We start from the raw sequence: 15,143 nt of genomic DNA on the forward strand, positions 1-15,143 counted from the left end.
CCCCTAGATAATTGCATAGATTTCACAGAGTCCAAGGTCAGAAAGGGTCAGCACATCGTCCAGCCCGGCCACTTTCATTTTATATATATATACTCCGATTTGCTATAGTAGTAGGATAGACACAGAGCAGTTGCTGGCATACTCTAGCTTTTATATTGCAGAAATAACTTCACTTTTTCTTTTCCAATTTGCACATTTTGGAAGCTGACCATTCTTTGTGATAGTACGGAACAAAGCCGATTAAGCCAATAACATATCCCAACAACCATTTGTTAATTGTGGATAGCAGGGAGCCAGCGTTATGTATGCACTGATACAGTCATTTCCATGCAACTGTTCATGGCTTCTTCCCAGCAGAAAGTGGTACCATAAGCCTCGGCCCAGTATAGCTGAAGCAGCGTCTCCACCCCCATCGCTCAGCCCAGACACTGAGGTCCAACTGCGAGGGCCTTGTGCTGGTTCCCTCACTGCGAGAAGTGAGATTACAGGGAATCAGGCAGAGAGCCTTCTCGGTGGTGGCGCCCTCCCATCAGATGTCAAGGAAATAAACAACTGTCTGACTTTTAGAAGACATCTGAAGGCAGCCCTGTTTGGGGAAGTTGTTAACGTTTGATGTTTTATCACATTATTATTATTATTATTATTATTATTATTATTATTATTATTATTATCATCATTCTGTTGGGAGCCACCCAGAGTGTCTGGGGAAGCCCAGCCAGATGGGCGGGGTGTAAATAGATGATGATAATGACAACAACAACAACATGAAAGCTTATACCCAGAACAAACTTAGTTGGTCTCTAAGGTGCTACTGGACAATTTTTTAATTTTTTAATTTATTTTGACTGCGTTAGAACAACACGGCTACCTACCTGAATCAATAATAATAATAATAATACAGTGGTACCTCGGGTTACAGACGCTTCAGGTTACAGACTCCGCTAACCCAGAAATAGTACCTCAGGTTAAGAACTTTGCTTCAGAATGAGAACAGAAATCGCGGCGCAGCGGCAGCAGGAGTCCCCATTAGCTAAAGTGGTGCTTCAGGTTAAGAACAGTTTCAGGTTAAGAACGGACCTCCAGAACGAATTAAGTTTTTAACCCAAGGTACCACTGTAATACATACATACATACATACATGCATACATACATACATACATCTACAGAAAGACATTCCTGCAGTTTCTGAGCAAGTGTTCACCTAGGAGCCCATTGCATTCATATAAAAGGAGGACATACCTTTGGGATGAGATCAGCTGGCTTTGGTGCAAGTGCCAGGAATGCAAAGGTTGGGACTGTGTGGAGTCCTGCCCCAAATCCTGCTTCCGCTTCCACATTCACTGCAGCCCCTTTCCTGACGATTTAGAGTAGGGGTCAGTATATGGATCTGGGCCGTGGGCTCTGCTCCCAAATGCTCTCACCCACCTGTGATGGGACACGTTGACAAGTGGGCAGTGTTCAGAATTAGCCAGGCGCCGGGCACATTTTGCGACTAGCGCAGGTCCAATTGCGACCACGTGGAGATCTCTGGTTGCAAAGTTGGTGACTGGGGAAAGCAAAATGTCTCTTAGAGAAGGATCTGAAATATTGCCATTGAAGCTTTAGCTTGCATTCATTTTACAGTGGTACTTCTGGTTGCGAATGGGATCCGTTCCGGAGGCCCGTTCGCAACATGAAAAGAGCACAACCCACAGCGGTGCATCGGCGCATGCACGGTTGCGATTCACTGCTTCTGCGCATGCGCATGATGCCATTTTGCGCTTCTGCGCATGTGCGAGCAGCGAAACCCGGAAGTAACCCTTTCCAGTACTTCCGGGTCGCCACGGGACATAACCTGAAAGAACGTAACATGAAGCGGACGTAACATGAAATATGACTGTATTCTGAATTGTTTTATTTGATGTTTTAATGTGTTGTAAACGGCTCTGAGATTTGTTCTTTGAAATATAAAGGAGTATGGAAATGAAATCAACAACAACAACAACAACAACAACAACAAAGTCCACTGCAAAACAAAATGCAACAAACAAAAATGGTGCCTAGACATTCCATTGTGGCGACCGTATCCCAGGTTTAAGGCATTATGTGGCAATTAGAGTGTACGTCTATATATGAGTTTCTTTTTTTTTAAATGATATTTATTAATGTTTCACAAACAATAAAAACCAATTCCAACATTTAAAATACAAAAGCAAAACGAAATGAAAAAATACACAGTAGAAAAACAGTTGATAGAAAAAAGAAAGAAAAATAAAGAATAAATAGTAAAGATAAAGAGTAAAGACAAAGAAAAATACCAAAGATCAGAGCTAAAAACAAAAAAGATAAATATTTTCAAATCTTATAGTTTCTTCACTAGTTTCCTGACCTCCTCACACCTCCCATTTTGTATTCCAATTCAAATATTAAATTCAGCAAATCCTTACCCTCTAACATTTATCCTTACTCCATATATTAAGCTATTATTATAAATATCCATTTCCAATTATCATTCCCTATTTACATTTTCTTAAGCATCTCTTTACCAATACCACTTATTTTCAATCAAACGTCATTTCAACATTCCTTAATTTTACAGTGCTTCTGCAGGTAATCTTTAAATTTCTTCCAATCTTCCTCCACCGTCTATATATGAGTTTCTAACACTGCAGGTAAGTCTGTCACCTGACATCATTATGATGTCAGGTGACCACTTAAAAGGGGCCTGTTGTCAGTGCTGACAATGAGCCCCGGAATGGTCATTTGCAGGCCCGGTTTGAATCCAAACTGCACCTGCAGATGGACAACTTCAGAGGGGCTTCCCTATCAGCGCCAGTCAGCTGATTGGTGCTGTGAGTGACACCCGCTTGCCATTGAATAGTTGGGGCAGTGCTTTAAGGCTGATTGCTCCTTTGTAGGTGGGGGTAGTTGGGAGCAGTTTGGGGAAGACTACCATACATAACACCGGTTCTGAGAGATCTGCATTGGCTCCCAGTACGTTTCCGAGCACAATTCAAAGTGTTGGTGTTGACCTTTTAAGCCCTAAACGACCTCGGTCCTGTATACCTGAAGGAGCGTCTCCACCCCCATCATTCTGCCCGGACGCTGAGATCCAGCGCCGAGGGCCTTCTGGCGGTTCCCTCATTGCGAGAAGTGAGGTTACAGGGAAACAGGCAGAGGGCCTTCTCGGTAGTGGCACCCTCCCATCAGATGGCAAAGAGATAAACAACTACCTGACATGCTGAAGGCAGCCCTGTTCAGGGAAGTTTTTAATATTTAACGCTGTATTGTTTTTAACACTTGATTGGGAGCCGCCCAGATGGGCGGGGTATAAATAATAAATTACAGTGGTACCTCGCAAGACGATTGCCTCGCAAGACGAAAAACGCGCAAGACGAAAGAGTTTTCCGTTTTTTGAGTCGTTCCGCAAGACGAATTTCCCTATGGGCTTGCTTCGCAAGATGAAACGTCTTGCGAGTTCTTGCGAGTTTGTTTCCTTTTTCTTAAAGCCGCTAAGCCGCTAATAGCTGCTAAGCCGCTAATAGCCGTGATTCGCAAGACGAAAAAACCGCAAGACGAAGAGACTCGCGGGACGGATTAATTTCGTCTAGCGAGGCACCACTGTATTATTAGTATTATTATTATTTCGCTCTATAAGACACACTTTTTCCCTCCTAAAAAGTAAGGAGAAATGTGTGTGCGTCTTAGGGAGCGAATGCAGGCTGTGCAGCTATCCCAGAAGCCAGAACAGCAAGAGGGATTGCTGCTTTCGCACATTTAATCAGTGATGGAATCTAGGATGTTGAGCGCAATTGCTTCCTTTTCACACACAAAATGCTTATGCACAGACACTCTCTGCAGATGCTCATGCTGAACAGGTGGGTAGCAAAAGGATAGCTGGTTAGAATCGCAATATCAGTCATCCTCCCCCTTTGCATCTGCACATGAGTATCATATAAAGGTAAAGGTAGAGGGACCCCTGACCATTAGGTCCAGTCGTGACCGACTCTGGGGTTGCGGCGCTCATCTTGCTTTATTGGCCGAGGGAGCCGGCGTACAGATTCCGGGTCATGTGGCCAGCATGACTAAGCCGCTTCTGGCGAACCAGAGCAGCACATGGATACGCCGTTTACCTTCCCGCCGGAGCGGTACCTATTTATCTACTTGCACTTTGACGTGCTTTCGAACTGCTAGGCTGGCAGGAGCAGGGACCGAGCAACGGGAGCTCACCCTGTTGCAGGGATTCGAACCGCCGACCTTCTGATCGGCAAGCCCTAGGCTCTGTGGTTTAACCCACAGCGCCAACCGCATCCCATGTACTGCAGTAGGTGTGCTTAATTCCGATCTACTGCTGCTTTCGTTGCTATTTGTGTTCAGTCCAGTGGTATACCATCAGCTGTCACTGTGACGTCTGTCAAAACATGGCTGCCTTGGTGCCATGAGCCTCCACGCAAGCCTTGTTTGTTCTTTCGCTTTTGTTAACCTCCAGGCTTTGTTATCAGCAGGTTGAGTGGCTCAGATATGTTAATTTTCTCCCTTGGGGAGCGAGCCTCTCTCTCTCTCTCTCTGTGTATGCATGTTGTGTGTAAATTCTCCGGAGCCTGGTTGCCATTGGGCAGGAGCCTAAAATGAATGTAAGCTGCTTCTCTGCCTCATGTATAACAAGCAGAGGATTATTAATTCATTATAATCACATAAGGGGAAGGTTTTAAGATAAATGGAATAATTTCTTTTTTTTTGCACCTGTCTAGTTCTTCCTGGATTAGTTTGCCAACATGAGTTCCCTTTTAGAACCAGTCTATCAATATGTTACGTGCTTCGATGTGCCTTCTTAGTCAGGTTTTTTTACTTGGGAAATGGTATGCTTGAAGGCTGGTGTGGCTACTGGTGTCTAGGGCTGACCAGTATATTATCCAAAACCCCTTTGGCAGTCCATACCTTGGGTTACAGATGCCTCAGGTTACAGACTCCGTTAACCTGGAAGTAGTACCTCGGGTTAAGAACTTTGCTTCAGGATGAGAACAGAAATCATGCGGCGGCAGCTGGAGGCCCTATTAGCTAAAGTGGTACCTCAGATTAAGAACAGTTTCAGGTTAAGAACGGACCTCCAGAACGAATTAAGTTCTTATACCGAGGTATCACTGTATTGTGAGATCAGTTTCATAATTTTTGACCTGGCAATATATCACGAATCATGATTTGTATCAGGGCTGGGCGGTATATCGATATATCGTCCCAAACCAGTTTGAAGTCCATATCATGGTACCGGTTTCAAAATTTTTGAGCTGGTGATATATCACAAATCATGATGTGTGTGTGCGTGTCTGTGTGTGTGCTCTGCAAAAATCGCAGTGTGGGAAAAGCTGTGAAGCCAACCAATGTTTCTCTCGATTCCTGCAGCCCCTGTTAATTCTGCCGGCTCAGTTCTCCCTGCCTCATGAAGTGGGGGAAGCAAATCACAGGAACCAGCGCTGGCCAAAATCATGATACGGGAAAAACCTTGAAGCCAGCCAATACCTCTACACAGCTCCATCTTTATTTCAGACATTGTGATATATTGGTATATTGTGATGTTTAGCTGGAGATATATCACAATGTTGAAAACCAGGTATCGCCCAGCTCTACTGTTTGCCTCTACATAGTTCCGTCCTTATTTCAGACATTGTGGTATGTCAAAATATTGCGATGTTTAGATGGTGATATATCATGATGTTGAAAACCAGATACTGCCCAGCCATCCTGGTTCCCACGTTTCATTGTCACAATAAACACTGGTGTGTCCCCTCACTCTGTACAGGTTAACGTATTCTCTGTTTTCCCTGGACCTAATTTAGGTCCTTTCCAAATAATCAGTTCAAATAATGCATAGTTGTTACTAATGCATAGTGGGGGAATTGATGTCTCACTTGCTGAGATACTGTTATTTTCCTGATTTCAAGCTGCAGTTTTTGGTGGCTGGGATCGCCTTCCCACCCATCTAGCATACAAATTGAGAAAGTATATTTTGGAAAGCGATCCCGTGAGCCACATTCAAAATCAGCCAGGTGCCAGGCGTGTTTTGCGACTAGTGCGGGTCCAGTTGCGACCACGTGGAAATCTCTGGATGCTAGGCTGGGGAAAGCAAAATATTGCTTAGAGAAGGATCTGAAATATTTTCCTTGAAGCTTGAATTTCTTTTATTCTGGATTGTTTTATCTGCTGTTTTAATGTGTTGTAAAGTGCCTTGAGATTTGTTCATTAAAATAGCCACGAAATTAAAAGACGCCTGCTTCTTGGGAGAAAAGCAATGACAAACCTAGACAGATGCAAGCAGAGACATCACCTTGCCCACAAAGGTCCGTATAGTTAAAGCTATGGTTTTCCCAGTAGTGATGTATGGAAGTGAGAGCTGGACCATAAAGAAGGCTAATCACCGAAGAATTGATGCTTTTGAATTATGGTGCTGGAGGAGACTCTTGAGTGTCCCGTGGACTGAAAGAAGATCAAACCTATCCATTCTTAAGGAAATCAGCCCTGAGTGCTCACTGGAAGGACAGATCGTGAAGCTGAGGCTCCAATACTTTGGCCACCTCATGAGAAGAGAAGACTCCCTGGAAAAGACCCTGATGTTGGGAAAGATGGAGGGCACAAGGAGAAGGGGACGACAGTGGGCGAGATGGTTGGACAGTGTTCTCGAAGCTGCCAGCATGAGTTTGACCAAACTGCGGGAGGCAGTGGAAGACAGGAGTGCCTGGTGTGCTCTGGTCATGAAGAGTCGGACACGACTAAATGACTAAACAACAACAACATAGAAATGAAATTAACAGCAACACAATTGAAATAAAATAGTGCCTAGACGTTCCATTGTGGCAACCGTCACGTGGGTTTAAGGTGCCATTTGGTGATTCGATTATGCACCTGAGTTTCTGACATGGGAGGATACTTGTATAAGTGAATCTTGCCTAAAAGCAGAGTACTGTCTTTCACAGCCACCTAGGTTCAGGGGGGTAAGAGTTAACTCCTACCTAAGGCCAGTGCAGCCTGCAAGTCAGGTTCTACAGGTGAGATGGGACTGTTAAATTGGCCACTCTTCCTTCAAAAGAAGCCTCTGATCCCCTGCGGTAAGGTTGCCAGATGGTCCCTTATATCTTTGAGTAATGTCAGTTATTTTAGAAAGACTGGCCTTTGCTTCGGAGCACAAAAGCTGTCTAGAATGTTACGTGAGCTTCTCCTTTCCAGAAGCCTGCTCTTTATGCACCTCTGGCCTGCCCATTGCCTCAGTTCCTGTGACGGTCACAGAATGTTCGTGCATGCTCCGAATGTTGAGCGAAAGGGCCTGTTGCAGTATATTAATAATAGCAAGTCCAGCAGCTGCTGTGAGGAATTTTGAAGGCTGAGAGGGATGTGTTCAGTTACAGCAGGCATGTACAAAGTCCATTTTGGGGGCCTAATCCAGTCCGCTGGTCGGTTTAATCCGGCCCCTGTGGCAGTTTATTTCCTGGGGTGAAATCCTTAAAAAACCCTCAACAACTTCAGCCCTAGAAGAAGAAGAAGAAGAAGAAGAAGAAGAAGAAGAAGAGGAGGAGGAGGAGTTTGGATTTGATATCCCTCATTATCACTACCCTAAGGAGTCTCAAAGCGGCTAACAATCTCCTTTACCTTCCTCTCCAACAAACACTCTGTAAGTTGAGTGAGGCTGAGAGACTTCAGAGAAGTGTTAATAGTCCAAGGTCACCCAGCAGCTGCATGTGGAGGAGCGAGGAATCGAACCCGGTTCACCAGATTACGAGTCCACCACTCTTAACCACTACACCACACAACTTCAATCCTAAAAAAAGTAAACAACTTTGGTTGCCCCTTTGGTTGGCCCTTACGGCCCTTCACTTCATCAAATCTGGCCCTCTTTGAAAAAAGTTTGGACACCACTGAGTTACAGGGTCTAGTAACAAGAGGAACGCCATCATACAACACTCTGGTGCTAGTTTAGTATGACGTTGCTCGAATGCCGTTGGCAAAGTAGGGTCGTGGAAGGAGCGTTTTTATTTATTCGTAGGGACACTGGTGGCGCTGTGGTCTAAACCACTGAGGCTCTTGGGCTTGCCGATCAGAAGGTTGGCGGTTCGAATCGCTGCAACTGGGTGAGCTCCTGTTGCTCTGTCCCAGCTCCTGCCAACCAGCAGTTTGAAAACACGCCAGTGCAAGTAGATAAATAGGTACCGCTCAGGCGGGAAGGTAAACGGTGTTTCTGTGCACTCTGGCTTCCGTCATGGTGTTCCGTTGCGCCAGAAGCGGTTTAGTCATGCTGGCCACATGAATTGGAAAGCTGTCTATAGACAAACGCCGGCTCCCTCGGCCTGAAAGCGAGAGGAGTGCCACAAGCCCATAGTTGCTTTTGACTGGACTTAACCATCCAGGGCTCCTTTACCTTTACTTTTTTTTATTACAGTGGTACCTCTAGATGCGAACGGGATCCGTTCCGGAGCCCCGTTCGCATCTAGAAGCAAACGTAACCAGCGACTGCATGTCTGCACATGCACGTGTTGCTTTTCGCCGCTTCTGCGCATGCGCGTGATGTCATTTTGAGCGTCTGCACATGTGCAAGCGACGAAACCCGGAAGTAACACGCCCCATGACTGCTTCTGCCTCCGTTATGTCAAAGGCATGCATTCAAATTTACCGGTATTTTGAGATTTATTTGTGGGAAGGAGCATATTTAAAAGGCCCGGAGCCATTGACAGACAGCACCAGCTAATTCCAGTTTCATCCCCATCCTCCTCACTGCTGAATTCTACCCTGAGACAGAAGAGGTTATATGTAAGAAGGCAGTCAGTCAGGGGCTGGCTAAGGGCAGATTGAAGTTGCCCCAGTTTCCCTAATGGACAAGCCTCCATTTGGGTTCAATATAAGCCTTTCCTTTTAGTTAGATAAACCTTTTTCGCACGTAGGAATAGTCATTAAATTGTTTGTAGGAAGGCCTGTTGTTCTTGATCAGGGGTCAGCAAACTTTTTCTGCAGGGGGCCGGTCCGCTGTCCCTCAGAACTTGGGGGGGGGGGGCAGAGTATATTTTTTTGGGGAAAGGCACGATTTCCTATCCCCCACAAATAACCCAGAGATGCATTTTAAATAAAAGCACACATTCTACTCTTGTAAAAACACGCTGATTCCCGGACCGTCTGCGGCCGGATTTAGAAGGCGATTGGGCCGGATCCGGCCCCCGGGCCTTAGTTTGCCTACCCATGTTCTTGATGGTTGGCATTTTTCTCATTCTTTAGCTTTCTTTCTCTTGCGCGCAATCAGCCTGCGGTTCTCTCTGCTCCCATCTGTTTCAGAGCAGACCCCTCCTTCCCTCTCCAGTCTTTGGCTGTCCACTTCCCATGAAAAATGCCCAGAGTTCTTGGTTCAGTGTTTACCTCGGGAAGTGTTCCCTTTGTTCTTGCTCAGGCCCCCGATGTGCTTTTGCCCAGCTACACAAGATGCTTTCATTATTTCCTCCTGGAAATAAAGAAGAACCGTCCCTTTCTTCCCCCTTTGTGAAAAGCAAAGAGGCCGACTCAGCCAAAAAGAGGTGTCCGTCGTCCTTGCGGAGAGATTGGATCGGTTAGTTCACTTCCCTGCGCTGCCCATGCTGTGGAACGCAGCATGTCCCTCCTCTGCCATTGTGTTTGCCAGCTGCAAAATGAGAGCTGCCAGGGTAGCTGTGTTAGACCGCAAAGGGCAATTCTGTGCTACAAGTTTTTTGGTTCTATTAAGCTGTCACAGCTTCCCTTCAAAATTCACCAGGTGCACTTTGCACCTGGCTATCGGCCATTGGCGACCAAGTGAAGATGCCTGGGCGCAATGATGGTGTCTGACGTCTCCATATGGAGGTGCATGCCTGGCAATCATTGGATCTCACCTGGTTTTGCACACTAACAGCACATCCTGTAGAATTCTATGCATGATATTTTGTCTGCACAGTCAGAACGGATTTCAGGAACCAAAAAGGTGTATTGAAAACTATTGAAACTAAACATTCCTATTTGGTGACTGTAAAGGGACCCCGGACCATTAGGTCCAGTCGCGGACGACTTTGGGGTTGCGGCGCTCATCTTGTTTTATTGGCCGAGGGAGCCAGCGTACAGCTTCCAGGTCATGTGGCCAGCATGACTAAGCTGCTTCTGACGAACCAGAGCAGTGCACAGAAACACTGTTTAACTTCCTGCCAGAACAGTACCTATTTATCTACTTGCACTTTGACGTGCTTTTGAACTGCTAGGTTGGCAGGAGCAGGGACCGAGCAATGGGAGCGCACCCCGTCGCGGGGATTCAAACCGCCGACCTTCTGATCGGCAAGTCCTAGGCTCTGTGGTTCAACCCACAGCACCACCCGCGTCCCTTTTGGTGACTGTAACCCTGGTTTAAAGAGACATCTGGCACCTAGCTTATATATATCTGAGTTTCTATAAAACTGCCTGAGGATGGGGGCTTAGGGAGTGGTACAGATCACCAGGCCCTCTCAGAGAAGTAAAGGAAGAAGAGGCAATTACAACGAAAACATCTTACATTCATTGCATGAAGCACAAGAAGAACAAAAACGTCAGCTGCTAGATAAATCTTTGCAAATGAAGCCCTTTGCTCTTTGACTGCTGTCTCCTGCTATCTCCATTTCAGACTTTGGGAATCCTTGGCTTTAAACTATCTGTACGGAGCAAATCTACATTACCGTATTTTTCGCTCTATAGGATGCACTTTTTTCCCCTCCAAAAATTGAGGGGAAATGTGTGTGCTTCCTATGGAGCGAATGCAGGCTCCTTGGCTTCAGCGATAGCAACGCTAAGCCTTCGAAGTGCAGAGGGAGCGCTCCCTCTGCGCTCCGGAGGCTTCGCGTTGCTTTCGCTGAAGCCTGGAGAGCGAGAGGCGTCGGTGCGCACCGACCCCTCTCGCTCTCCAGGCTTCAGGGATAGCCGCCTCAAGCTTGCAGAGCGCAGCGCAAGTTCCCGCTGCGTTCCGGAGGCTTCAGGTTCCTTTCGCTGAAGCCGGGAGAGTCTTGCTCTCCCGGCTTCAGCAAAAGGAACCCAAAGCCTGAGGAGCTCAGCAGGAACTTGTGCTGCACTCAGAAGGCTTCAGGGATAGCCGCGCGCAGCCCCTCCTGCAGCGAGAGGTTGCGTGGGGCTAAAGAGGAAGCCAAAACAGCGAGCGGGATCCACCCCGCTCGCTGTCTTGGCTTGTGCCATAGCTGCGCGCAACCCCTCCGGCAGGGAGAGGTGGCGCACAGCCTGTACGCTGCTCTTTGGGGCTGGGGGGGAAATAAGATTTCTTTTCTTCCCCCTCTAAAAACTAGGTGTGCCCTATGGTCCGGTGCGCCCTATGGAGCAAAAAATATGGTAGTTGCCATGCATTATTTTAATAAGTTTTGTCACTGGGGTAGCACAGTTCGTTGATGAAGAGTCTTGACGGAGGAAATACAGTTACAGATAGGTAGCCGTGTTGGTCTGCCATAGTCAAAACAAAAAAATTCCTTCCAGTAGCACCTTAAAGACCAACTAAGTTAGTTCTTGGTATGAGCTTTCGTGTTTTCGAAATCGTTGGGGGAAACACCCACTGTTTGGATGGTCTTCAATAGGAAATTTTCCTTTAAAAAAATGGAGCAAAAAAAAAAAAAGTCTGCAAACACAGCGTGTTTAGCTCCATAGGAAGCACACACATTCCCCCAACGATTTTTGGTATCTGAAGAAGTGTGCTTGCACACGAAAGCTCATACCAAGAACTAACTTAGTTGGTCTTTAAGGTGCTGCTGGAAGGAGGAAATACAGTAAGCCATTGAAAGTTATCTTTGCCATGTGTGCTCACTCATTTCAGTGCTAACACACAGCATTTATACACTAAGGCGGAAATGGGGAACTTCTTAGTTCCCATAAGCTCTAGCCAGCATGGCCAGTAGTCAGAGATGCCCAACAAAATCTAGAGAGCTACAGGTTTTCTATTCAACCACGCTGTGTTTGCAGACTTTTTCTTTTTTTGCTCCACTTTTTTTAAGGAAAATTTCCTATTGAAGACCATCCAAACAGTGGGTGTTTCCCCCAACGATTTCAAATGCAAGTTTGCAGGTGTGCAAAGTGGGCATTCTAAGGGCCAAACATGGCGAGATAAAACACATGGTAGGATCTAGCAGGGCTAGAGCGAGAAGCTTTTGGTTCTGCCTGCGGCTGCAGTCAAAACGAAAGCTTGGAATGTCTTTTTTGGGATTGACGCATCCTTAGGCTCCAAGTTAGCCCTGCCTGCCCAGGTTGGCTACTGGATCTTCCTGGACAGGAATGGGTGGGGGGCAAGCCTCGTTGTTGCAGTAGTTCCCAGGATGATACAGCAAACAGGCATGTATTGGGCCCTTGCGATTGATTGAAAGAGCTGCACCCAAAATACCCCATTTGCGCCATTTCTGCTGGCTGCTGCTGAGTGGATTCTGTTGCCTGTTGCTGCCAGCTGCCTGCTGTTCTGATGGGCGAATCGGACTACTTCTCTGAGGCAGGGCTTCCCCTTCAGCAGCGGAGGCTCATTGAGCTGGGTGGAGTGATATTGCCTTCCACTCTGTCCAACTCCCGTTGAGCATGGGCATTGTTGTGGAATTGCTCTGTTATTTCCTAACTGAATAAAAATGATTTTGGCGGCCAGCCCACTTATTAGTAGGTTCTTTCTCCTCCCCTGGTAACTATTAAAACTTGCTCTGCTGCAGCACCCTAGACCAGTCCCCAGAGTCTTGCGCAGTGCACAGGTGCAGAACCTACAGGGGTCTCTATTTTCCATGGACAGCCCCCGAATTTACAGCCGTCGCCTTGGTTTCCGAGTTGATTTCGGAATGTTTCACTTTTCCTTAGGACGCCCCTCTTTTCATAGGAGAAATGTTTGGGGCTATGCAGGTGTTTGGTGACAGACAAGTTGATGTGGAAATTGTTCTCCGCCATAACAAAGTCTGAAAGCCATCGTTTTGGGCCCATAAGAGCTCAGCATTCCCCTTATGAACTGCTTTAGTCCATAATCTTGTGCGGACGTGCACACCACAAGGCAATTCACCTCTGGGTCGGCCGTAAACATTTTGCTCATAGGTAAAGAGGTAAGGGATGCGGGTGGTGCTGTGGGTTAAACCACTGAGCCTAGAACTTGCCGATCAGAAGGTCGGCGGTTCGAATCCCCGCGACGGGGTGAGCTCCCGTCGCTCGGTCCCTGCTCCTGCCAACCTAGCAGTTCGAAAGCACGTCAAAGTGCAAGTAGATAAATAGGTACCGCTCCGGCGGGAAGGCAAACGGTGTTTCCGTACGCTGCTCTGGTTTCGCCAGAAGCGGCTTAGTCATGCTGGCCACATGACCCGGAAGCTGTACGCCGGCTCCCTCGGCCAATAAAGCGAGATGAGCGCCGCAACGCCAGAGTCGGCCACGACTGGACCTAATGGTCAGGGGTCCCTTTACCTTTAAAGAGCTTGTGGGTTTTCCTAAGTTGTGATCCCTGTGATATTGCTTTTGCAGGGGTTACATTTGGATTCATAGGCAGCGCTGGATACCGCTGAGGTGCTTGGTGCCTGTAGCAGTAAAATATCAGGTATTGGATCTGGGAAATCCCACCTTAGCTATAACCACTTCGTATCACTATGGGCCTTGCCCTTTTTGCCTCGGTTTCCCATCTGCAGCACACAAATAGAAGTGCTCTACATTATTTGTTCCCAAACGTTGCCTAATAATCAACTTTTCTTCTCCATGTCAGTGGGCTGGATTCTCTTACCATCTCCAGCTCATGTTCACAGATGGTTCCTATTAGTTTCCTTAAAAGCTGTGAGGCCCCTTAGTGGGAGGCCAGCTGTAAGTATTCCCTGTTAGCAACTCCCGGGCACATTTTCATTATATTATTCATATATATATATATATATATATATATATATATATATATATAGGACGAGATGCCTGCAGAATGTCCTGGTTGGAGGGCTCCCACCAATAACTTTGTAGAACCATAACGATAGAATGATTGTGACTTTGAAATTAATTAGGATGTTCAAAGCCTTCCTCTAAAGGAGAAAACCCAGAAGGGAGAAATTCTTACAATAAATATATGGGAGTTTTCCCCACAACAAAAACGGGCTGAGAGGGCAAATAGGGGTTTCTATCCGCAACTGCAAGCGCTTCCATGGAGAGGTGTGCTTCATGCTATCCAAGAACTCGCTGTCTAAAAAGATCCTGGGGATTCCCATTTTAAAGTCTTTTCTGAGCGTGCCAGAACCATTTGCGCTGAATTAAGGAGACCCCAGCTTTTTATAGATCTGTGGAATCTGAGTGCACCCATTGATAAACAGGAGTGGAAATTTGATCCGCTCTGGCCTGCTTGTCTCCCTGCCTTGATCTGCCACCTTCCTGACAGGGATTCCCTGCCAAAGCCTTCATTTTAGCTTTCTAAATAGCTACTTGTCAGCTGAGCTCTGGCAGGCAAAGGCTTAGCTTCTACCCCAGGAACAGATTATCTGGAGATCAAGGCTCACATTTTGCTACATTCTCCTGTGCAAGAAAGGCAAGAGTTGGGACTCAATGGCTTGCAAAGTTATTGTATGCCGGGAGAAGAAATTGCTGCATAATGTGCAGTTGAGTTGCTTCTTCTTCTTCTTCTTTTTAGAAAAGCTTTCCTGTTTTGTTACTTGTTTCTTCTCCCCTGCATTTGCAGATGAGGCAGAAATCTTGCAAAATGCATGAAATCAGATAAGGAGATTCCTAGGCAGCTGTTAATAGGACGGCAGTTAAATTTTATTGCTGGGCGCACCATTTTGTCTTATTACATTCAGAAACCTTGAAAATCCCATTTGTATCCCCTCCCCCCCAGATTTTCTACCTTCGTGGGTCATTTCCCACATCTGACACAGAATTCCTGCAGGTTCTAGGTTACACACAGATCAGGTGTGGAATTGGCTTCACTACCGCTGTGCTGGTGGTGCTGTGGGTTAAACCACAGAGCCTAGGACTTGCCGATCAGAAGGTCGGCGGTTCGAATCCCCACGGTGGGGTGAGCTCCCGTTGCTCGGTCCCTGCTCCTGCCAACCTAGCAGTTCGAAAGCAGTCAAAGTTCAAGTAGATAAATAGGTACCACTCTGGTGGGAAGGTAAACGGCGTTTCCGTGCGCTGCTCTGGTTCGCCAGAAGCGGCTTAGTCATGCTGGCCACATGACCCGGAAG

The 15,143-nt window shown here is 46.7% G+C and overlaps 1 protein-coding gene across 2 annotated transcripts in view; it reads left to right on the forward strand.

Annotated features, from left to right (window-relative positions):
- The window catches only part of FIGNL2 (fidgetin like 2), a 71,125-nt gene that overhangs the window by 23,154 nt on the left and 32,828 nt on the right, over window positions 1-15,143 (forward strand). The window contains exon 1 of one of the 2 annotated variants that reach the window (XM_083490010.1): window positions 2,724-2,831. The exons of the other annotated variant lie outside the window; for it this stretch is intronic. Within the exon in view, the coding sequence (XP_083346136.1) occupies window positions 2,735-2,831 (97 nt within the window). The 5' untranslated portion in view covers window positions 2,724-2,734. Of the gene's footprint in view, window positions 1-2,723; window positions 2,832-15,143 lie in introns of those variants that run through there. 2 annotated transcript variants of the gene reach the window in all.

This window comes from Podarcis liolepis (assembly GCF_965112155.1).
Source record: "Podarcis liolepis genome assembly, chromosome: 2".
Taxonomy (NCBI): domain Eukaryota; kingdom Metazoa; phylum Chordata; class Lepidosauria; order Squamata; family Lacertidae; genus Podarcis; species Podarcis liolepis.